A 10846-nucleotide genomic window follows, 5' to 3' on the forward strand; every position below is an offset into this window, starting at 1 on the left:
GACAGATTCGAAATTCAAATGTAATATTTTTTTATAATTAAGTGTAACAGTATTTATGGCCAGACTAAGTATATCGGAGGCTTGAACCACTGAGCTTCTCCGACTCTAAAATAACTTTTAATATACTACTTGCGTCTCGTGGTTTCACGCGAGTAAATGAGATTTTCCTTAAAATCTCTATGCTCCCGTGGAAATGTATTTATAGGAATAAAATTAATCTCAATTTCTCTTCATTACATAAGCTATTTGCCAGTAAAAGTTCCGTCACAATCGGTTTTTAAGCTAAATTTTGTATATTACGATTATTATAATACTAGCTGCGCCCCACGGTTTCACCTGCATATGTTATTCCAGTTGTCTAGCTGTCTACGTACCAAATTTCATTGCAATCGGTTTATTGGTTTTTTCATGAAAGAGCAACAAACTTACACACATCCTTACAAACTTTCGCAGTTATAATATTAGTAGGAAGGATAGTAGGATCACCGATACTTGAATGACATCTGTCCATTTGACGTGGGTCAAAATCGAGAAAAAAAGAGTCAGACAGACAGACACTCATATTTTGTTTATTGGTATCGTTTAGATATTGTGCAAGTATATATAGTTAACCGATAAACAAGTTGTTAGCATGTTTGCAAATCCATGTTATGATATGTTATTAAAAGATAAGTTTTTGCGCTTAGGTCATAACCTTATTTAGATGTCGTCAGTTATTTTGAAGGAAAATAACTATAAGCACTTGTTCTATAAATAATAGATAATAAAATTCAAGTTAATGAATCCATCCAGCTAATAATTATCTATATATGTACTAGTTGTTGCCCGCGGTTACGCCCGCGCGGATAATAAATTTTCATGGTACAAACTTACTTCCCCTATTTTATCCCTTTGGGGGTAGAATTTATCAAAATCATTTCTTAGCGGATGCCTACGTCATAATATCTTGTCATAATATTATGACGTAGGCATCCGCCATCCAAATTTCAGCCCGACCTGTCCAGTGGCTGTGTGTTGATAGATCACTACCTCAGTCAGTCAGTCAGTAGTTATATAATAATTATACACATAGAAATGTTGTGTCGGCCACCTTGAATTTCAAAATTTGATATAGTGTATAGTTGAACCTTTTTTGATATCCATATTAAAAGAGTTGTGAAATAAAATATTCCGACATTTGTTGGCGGCCATCTTTAACCGTCATTAAACACAGCGAACCACTGCCACAGCTCGCAAACGAAAAAAAGCGCATCAAAATCGATCTATCCACTTCCGAGCTACAGTACCACAGACACACAATACAGACAAACATCGACGTCAAACTTATAACTCTCTTCTTTTAATATTCCAAATACCGATAGAAGTAACTCTATAAAAACTAGTATATCATTTTTGCATCAGCCAACGTCCTCAATAACAGAACATTGCAGAGGTGCGCAACCGGTTTTCAAACACTTTAAAATCTATTTTTAGTGTCGCCTACGACACACCTTAGTAGGAAAGGGCCTGAATGGAACAAACATTGAGTATTTAATTGAATAAGTTAGTTATTCAAGCGAGAATACGCGTGTAATAACTAATAACTAGATCATTCACAAACAGGGCCTAAAAAGAACAAAATGTCTAAACTGGGTGGACTTTTGATGTGTAAATCCGACCTTAACTCATGCGAATAAGGTTGAATTTATTTGATTATATAGCTTAGGCTGTTGTTACGTTTTCTGAATACACCATAAAATGTCAATAATTAAAATTTTGCTTCAACGTCTTTTAACTAAAATCTTGACAATCATATTTCAGGACATTTGTAAATCTGGATTATGTATCTGGTTGTTTTTATTAATTAAAGTTACTACAGTACTTTTATTGTCCTAATATCATAGGTATTTAAGCGTTTATGAAGTGTTGGTTGAATTGTAGACCGCGTCTTTACTCGTGCGAATAAATCTTATCAACAACAAAGTCGCATACGATCCTGGACACATGATTTTAAAATGGGATTTTACAACAAACTATCAGACATTAAATTGTCATTGTTGGATTTAGTTTGTGTGATACATGTGAACGTATTTGATATATGTAAAAAAATATAAACTTTTAAAATTACATTATACAAAGGATAGATTGCGAGTTTATTATAGGTCATTTAAAATTATGATACAAAATCAATATATACTTAGCAAATTAACTAATATTTAACCTTCCGTAACATTTCTACTACGACAATATGTGGATCAGCCTACTGGTATTAATGTATTCCACCAGCTTAATAAAGGCCTCTTATGAGGGTTCAGGCCTTAACGCTGGCCAATTGCGGGTTGGCAGATGTCACAATATATCATCGAACTTTGATTCAGCGATGTTGATTTCCTCAAAATGCTTTCCTATACAGTAGTATTTGAATAATATGCAGATAAATTGAAATATAATTTTTTTTCTTGCACTCTCTTCTTGACTTTGCGCTTTAAGTCTGAAGCCATAATCACTATACGCAATAACTGCTTAATAAGAAATATGAATTACTAGCTGCGCCCCGCGGTTTCACCCGAGTAAGTCCGCATCCCGTAGGAATATCGGGATAAAAAGTTGCCTATATGTTATTCCAATTGTCCAGCTGTCTACGTACCAAATTTCATTGCAATCGGTTCAGTAGTTATTGCATGAAAGAGGAACAAACTCACACACATCCTTATAAACTTTCGCATTTATAATATTAGTAGGATAGGATACTTAAATAAATGTTATTAAACCCTGCAATACATACTCTACTGACACCAATCGATCGCTACAAAGCGCTATGTTTACAATTGCAAATTATTTACTGCTAAATACTGAATATTGTGTTTTTTCACAATATAATACACTTGCTTTTGCCCGCGACTACTCACGCGTTTCTCACTCATTCGGAGTCGTTTAATAAATGTTATTGTATATATAAACCTTTCTCTTGAATCACTCTATATTAGTATAATAAGATAATAATATAAGATCTAAGTATACATAGGGATAGATGCGGGAAGCGACTTTGCTTTATACTATGTAGTGATAAACAATGTTTTATCGCAATGTTATTCAGTCATAACTATACAATCGTGGGGCAGTTAAAACTTATTTGCTTCTGATCCATACCCCAAGACACATGGGCATTAACTATTTAGAAACAATCACAACTATCACACGTATAATCCTTTTAAATGTGTTCCAATTAAAAGTAACACTTTTCTGCGCGCTTAAATAGAAGAAATCGACCAATAATGTCGTTTCTGGGGTGGAGGAGCTTCTGGGGGAGGTAGCTACCAGATTCTCAAATGGGATTTTCAAACGTTCTTTAAAATCTCATTGACCTCAGCTGCTTATGGTTAAAGAAATTTATCCATCAAAAGATTACATTTTAATCAGATACACGTTATAAGCAATATAATTAAAACCCTACAATATTTAAATTCGAATGACATATCAATTAACTACCCTATAACCATAAACAATAATAGCATATAAGATCAAAAGCCAACATTGATAAAATCTCCCCTCAGCACGACACGGTGCACGACCAGCGGAATGCGCGTGCGCATGCGATTAGCATAAAGTATAAACGCAACACAGTACCGTGCACGTGGATGTGACTTATATGGATATATAGATATATATTCGTAGATAGAGTTGTGTTACGCAAGAATGCATCTATATTCCAAGTTTTAAGTATTCGTCAGTAGAAATCTGGTGCCACAGCGGATACTCTTTAAGTATGGTTATCTAATATATACATAAAATTCTCGTTCCCATACTCCTCCGAAACGGCTTGACCGACTCTCATGAAATTTTCGTGCACAGATCCGGTTGAGAATCGGCGAACATCATGATAACACTATCATTACACTTATTTCCAATTTGATATAGGTATTTACATTTAAAATAACATTACAATAAATGGAAAAAAATATAATATACAATTTAGGTTAACTTATTCTTATAGCATATAACATACAATGCTACTCGCTGTTATTAAGGTATGCCTATTATATGTATTAATGTATGCCTTGCATCTGCTTATTGGATGAATTTAGACTACCTAAATTGCATTTAACGACTACATTTATGTGTGGGCCGATAAACATATGGTAATTGCTCAGCTTATAATAAATGTATTGAAATGTTTGTTCTAAATAATGATATGAAATTTATATTGATTCGTAAAGTCTAAAGTAACGCTAAACAGTGGAAACATACGTGTTTTTGTGTTTATGTTTGTTATGTTTTCACATAATAACAAGTGAACCTATTTCAAAAATTACTTTTCTGAATTAATTTAATTAGAAAGCTTATCACTGAATACTTATTATAGGTATAGACATACTTATTTATTATGTACCTCGGGTGAAATCGGGGCGAACAGCTTGTTCAATATAAACAGGATTATTTAAGTAAAAAAACAACAAACATCTTATAAATTATGTAAAGACAATATAAAAGATATATAATAAAAAAAAAAAATTTAGAATCAACTAAGTTCTCTCACTAGCTCTTATGCAGACGAAAGAAATTTTTATCCTGACAATGCCGGGCCTCCATAAAAAAGAGGCCCCCATCGTCACAGACTTTCTAGGAAAAACAAAAGAAAAACACGACTGTAAAAAAATACGATTTTATTTGTAAAACAATTTGAAATCTACCAGTCATGGAACAGTTCTTATGGCTGCAAATCTTTTTCTCACTATATAAAAGCGTTATTTTCCAAAATTTTATGAACCTCTTGTCTACAAAGCTATGCAATCAGATACACAGAATTCATTTTCTATTTACGTACATACGTACGTTCAATATGGCTTGAATTTTTAGGTTATGTTTTAACAAACAACAAAGGAGGTAGAATGAAGTCATACTTCGCCACTTGATACATTGTTCTTGCGTTATAAATAGCTGGCTATTTTAAGCATGTTCGTTGCATTTAATTATTGATTTCCTTTATATCATGAATATGTTACCGTTAAAACACACTTTTCGTTAGAACGCGTTTTTCCTAGTTGGAACTGACTTTTAAATGATACAAGTAGTTCTTACTATGGAATTTGTTAAAATATACAACGACGCTCATCCCGGCTCCGCCCGGATATCAAGATCCCTGTTGTATCCCATGGGAGCATTTAATCGGAATAAAAAGTATCCTATTACCCAAGTCAGCTCATACCCTGTCTGTATAGCATTCGTTGAGTAGTTTCAGTGTGATTGACGGACAAACATCCAACAAACAAACTTTCACATTTATTATATTTGTGTGAATTATTCTATAAATAAAAATGTGTACTTTAACACTAACTTAGTCAGTGTAATTTCGATTAGGTTTTATAAGAAAATTGGTATATTATACTATCTACATAATCTAATATATAAAATTCTCGTGTCACAGTTTTCGTTGCCATACTCCTCCGAACACGCCACATGAGGCAAGCGAGCGAAGCGAGCGTGCCGCGACTTAAGGGCGTTTTATAATACCTCAGTTAATTTTAGTATCTAACGCATTTTCCCTTAGAACTAGTTGTAAAAAGAGTTAAAAAGCCTTTCACCGGAAAACAGGTTTTACTGTAACTAAAATATATCCACTAAACTGTATGCCTGGATGTTACAATATTAACCATTTTGTGCTGTTTTAAATTATTAACGTATAGTTCTGTTTCACTCACACAATAATGATTTATTAAACCTTAATAACTACTGATATTACTGAATAATTTTGGCCTTTGTTATTACTGTTGCTGTTTTTAATAAAAAAAAGTTAACTGTGAGACCAAATTAATTCGCCATTTTGAAGGCGTTTAATCCTACTAATCCAACTAATATTATAAATGCGAAAGTTTGTAAGGATGTGTGTGTATTTGTTGCTCTTTCACGCAAAAACCAATGAACGGATTTTGATTTGCAGTCAAGTAGCCTATGTGCCGAAAAAATACATGATCTATAGAAACACTCGCTTTTACCAGCGGGTTCGTCCGTGCGGCGCAACTTTTTAGTTTTTTCATCTTATATTCTAGGATTTGACAAAAAATCATAAATATGAATAGAAAATAGACCTTAAACTATTATATTTCTAATTTCTACCCATAAAATATTTATCTAATCTAACAATTTGACTTAAACACGACACACAAATCTTCCAGAGTATATAAAATGATTATAAAGCAATTAGTAAATCACAACAGATCAATTAAGGCATAAATATGTGCTGGGGGCAGGTCGGTCAACTACAATGAGATAATTCGATTGTGCTAAACACAGCGTAGGGTTGCCACTTGCCAGTATGCACTCGTATGTGTGGATATCAATTGTGTTTTAATATTCTGCTGGATGAATAAATCATAATTGTGGGAGTCGAGCACGCTTCGGCACGAATTGGGCCAGCTCGCATGGGAAGTACCACACCCCCACAGAAAACCGGCGTGAAATAATAGCATGCTATCGCACATCCTTATAAACTTTCGCATTTATATTATTAGTAGGACTAGCTGACCCGGCCAACGGTATGCTTTAATTTAAGTAGGGAAATCTTACATAGATATCAACGGCCGCTGGGGGGCCGTGGGTTATGTCGGATTCCTACCGACCAAAACCCCACTGTGTTCCGTCGAGCCGCTTTAGAGAAGGGGCCACGGGAGCTGGTCACAATTCGTCCGCGACCTCCTCACTGGGCCAACGTTGTGCTTACTCTTATTGGATATGAAAAATGGATATTGGTCGATTCCCTACCCCCGATATGTACACAAAATTTCATGAGAATCGGTCTAACCGTTTTGGAGGAGTAAGTATAACTAATATTGTGATACAAGAATTATACATATGTACTAGCTTTTCGCCCGTGGCTTTGCCCGCGTCGCAGTCTTAGGAAAGATAGGTCCTGTAGATAGAGGGATTTCCGGGATAAAAACTTTCCTACATCTGTCTCCTGGTTCTAAGCTACCTCTGTACAGATTTTCAGCCAAATCGGTTAATGCGTTCTTGAGTTATAAATAGTGTAAGTAGTGCATGTGCTTGTGATGATACCACATTAAGAGTTCTAGGTCTCAAGTGGTCGGAAGGAAGTGGACATTGTTAACAGGAAGCAGTAATCAGCTCCGAACTTCGTCATTTGTCTGAGTCGTTGCGATAACCGACTAAAAAATGATTATTGTTGTGGTAGAATTTTGAAATTTTGAAATCTAGACTCTAAAACGCTTCTATTAGCTTCACCTGTATGTTTGTAACGGACTCCTTTTTTCTCGATTTTGACCCACTTCAAATGGACAGATGTCATTCAAGTTTCGGTGATCCTACTATCCTTCCTACTAATATTATAACTGCGAAAGTTTGTTTGTGTGTTTGTTGCTCTTTCACGCAAAAACTACTGAACCGTTTGCAATGAAATTTGGTTCGTAGAATTATATAATCTGTATTATAACTTTATATAACTTCAAGTGTCTCACTAAAGGCAACTTTGCTGATAACAATTGTCATATGTAAATAAAATTATACTGAGTCGTTTCATTGTATATATTACAAACATTAGCAACAAAGACAAACATTGATAATCTGTTATTTTGTTAAACCGCCATTTTATGATAACCCTTATTTTTTTATTATATTTTATAAATAAATTCTTAATGTTCCCGCCAAAATGGCCATTCAATTGTAGTGTTTGCGCAATAAATTATCGATATCGATAAAATTGAATTATCGTTCTCACCAGTCGTTTAATGATCGATATATTCGCTTACAATTAGTACGTCTTGTTATTGATTTTGAATTTTTATACGGTTATAGAACATTAATAATTTCGACGAAACGCTTCGCCTTCCCAATTATTTGAGAACACTTAAAATTTAAACTCATAAATAACATAAGCGTTAAATGATTCCACCTCGTTTTGGATTTTCTTAAAAGAAAGGAGATGTAATATTGGGAACAAAGACTATTGTTATCGACCTGTTTTATGCTCCCCTTTCTTAAGTCACTTACCGGGTTTTTGTTTTATAAGTAACTAGCTGCGCCCCGCGGTTTCAACCCACGTAAGTCCGTATCCCGTAGGAATATTGGGATCAAAATTGCCTATATGTTTTTCCAGTTGTCCAGCTGTCTACGTACCAAATTTCATAGCAATCGGTTCAGTAGTTATTGCGTGAAAGAGCAACAAACACACACACATAATTACAAACTTTCGCATTTATAATATTAGTAGGAAGGATAGTACGAGTAGTAGGATTAGTAGGAAGTAGGATAGGATTAATGAGTTTTTAAGTAATTACAATTCAAGATTATTAGTGGAACAGAGAAATGCTTATAGTTTAGCAGTATGCTCGTTACCTTTTACCGTGGTTGCCTGGAAGAGATCACTTCTAAGTGATAAGGCCGCCAAACAAATTGTACGCTTTATTATAGTCATTATTATTATTATCTTTAAGTTTCCTTCTATGTACAATCTTGTTGAAGAGTCAAATAAATAAAATAAATAAATAATGCTAGCATTACTACCGTATATGCAATTGCAGCCTTATTACTTTATCAGGTACCGAAAACTATCTTCTATATCACTTTGACAAGTAAAACAGTCGTATTGGAAGCAAAACTTTTTCCAGCATCATTTTCTACATGTGCATGTACCTATGTTAATTAATTCCCATTTATACTCGTCCCTTGTAATGATTGGTTGTTCCACACATGCGAAAAACGAGTACTATTCTATAATATTAATTACTAACATATTATTTTACCACTGAGAATGAGCTCGCCCAACCTACTTGCTTGATGTGATTTTAGTTACTTAGTGATTAGATAAGAACGTGTCTGAGATGTAAATTTTTAAATTAGCTTTTCGCCCGCGTCTTTGCTCGCTTCGCTATCCCACGCTTCCCGTTTCTGTGATTCTATTTTCCTTTAAAGTTTTGTCGTCAGGACACAAAGTAAATTTGAAAGTGATAAGAGAAATGATAAACTTCATCTATTTATATGTTCCTATTAGTCAAAATCTACTGGGCGGTTCAGACAGACATTGAGATAGAATACCTACCCATGTTCTTCAGTATTTATAGCATTAATGTGTTTGTGTTTATTTTTAAAGACACGTTTTTTTTAATAATCTAAGAAATACTATTAAGCTGAGATTATCTTATTTATACGTGTAAGTAGGTTAAAAGATGTGCATTTTGAAAGTATCGGTACGTGTTCGTGACTCCGTTATTATCCAATAAATAACAAGTGTCACGAGAAAATAAATATAGACAACAGATGCTGGGTTCTCGCCAGTTCATTGTATAATGATAACTTTCGAACGATTCTCTCCCACTTTCGATAAATCTAATAGCGTACCTGTTGAATAAATTGTTTGCATGACAAAGCTTTCTGGGAAGTTAAATGACGCTACTTATAAGGAAAATAATTATTTTATGTATCAGAAACGTTCAAGAAATATAAAAAATGTATGAGTGATTTACAGCCTGTTATTGTTTTATTCCTCTAAATAAATAACATGTAATAAAATATAAAAATTACCGTTTCATAATTCAATTGTGTACATTCAGTCGTCAGATTATAAGTTATTACGATTGAAACAATACTGAATTTTACTTACGTCGACACAGAATCTTATATTCCTCATGTTAAGAGTTACGATTGCACAAAAACCACACAACGATACATCGAAAACTATTTAACTTTCCAAGTCTATTGGAATCAAACGAATGCATCGCACCACGACCGGTACAGAACTAACGGTCCGGACAGACCCATCATTTCATTATTTTTGCACCACAATACACCAAATATCTGTATCACTTAAGTCATAAAACTTCACGGCACTTTTATTTACCGTTCAAAATATAGCCGCATCTAATTCCGTGCGACTACAACTGGGCAAAACAGAAAAGCGAATAGTTTACTTGATACAAACATCTATAACTACAGAACGCGTGGGACAAGGACAAAATCTCAGTTATCATAAGCGGTGTTAAGAAAAATGGTATTCAAGAAAGAGACGGGTATATTTTTATGCAGACCGATGCTGGTATCCGGTATTCCCGTTGAATTTGTACAGTGTTGTGTATTGAGGTGTAGCTTGCGTTATGCGATAACGCGCTGGTCAGCAGCTGACCTCTATAGGCTATCTATTATATTATAATAATATTTTATAACGTATAATTGAGTTTAAATACAGATCATTTTGCACTACAAAATGCAAAAATATGCGCCTTAAAATTTACTTGTATAATGTCTTTTTAACATAAACACGTTATAATCACATTTATGTACACGCATAACTGTAAACTTAACAAATATAAAAACATTTATTAGCTTTTAATGCCTAACCAATATGGCTTCATTATCGACTTATAAATAATTTGTAGATGATACATAAATTTATTTTAAAAATATGTAAACGTATTCGGAGTAGCAAAATTTCACACATAAAAACGCTAATATATGTAAATTGTTTTATAAAACATTATTAACATAATAACAAAACATGATAATATATGTTTATATATACTTTTAATGTTGTTCATGTAGCCATTGAGATTTCATGCTAAAAATATTTTTCGCATTAAAAAAGTGATCATAATAATAAATAAATAACATTAGAAATACAGTATAGCTATATGTCTATAGAAGTATTTTTTACGCCGAATTTTGTTTTTTTTTTTTTTTTTTTCATTTATGGCAATAAGTTAACTATTTGCCAGTGCCGAATTTTGTTTAATTTATGAAACTTCTTAATATGTAGAATAAAATAAAAATGCTTACTATTCCATTTATGAAATAACAATGAATTAATGTAATTGTGTAGTGCGATGTAATATAACAAATTTATAAGATTGTAAAAATATAA

General features: G+C 33.4%; 1 protein-coding gene across 1 annotated transcript in view; it reads right to left on the reverse strand.

Annotated features, from left to right (window-relative positions):
- Positions 1 to 9886, reverse strand: part of LOC119838652 (protein halfway) — a 30717-nt gene extending 20831 nt beyond the window's left edge. Inside the window, exon 1 of the mRNA XM_038364707.1 lies at positions 9593 to 9886. Within this exon, the coding sequence (XP_038220635.1) occupies positions 9593 to 9619 (27 nt within the window). The 5' untranslated portion in view covers positions 9620 to 9886. The remainder of the gene's footprint in view (positions 1 to 9592) is intronic.
- Between the last annotated feature and the right edge of the window lie 960 nt (positions 9887 to 10846).

This window comes from Zerene cesonia, unplaced genomic scaffold (assembly GCF_012273895.1).
Source record: "Zerene cesonia ecotype Mississippi unplaced genomic scaffold, Zerene_cesonia_1.1 Zces_u004, whole genome shotgun sequence".
In the NCBI taxonomy this organism is placed as follows: domain Eukaryota; kingdom Metazoa; phylum Arthropoda; class Insecta; order Lepidoptera; family Pieridae; genus Zerene; species Zerene cesonia.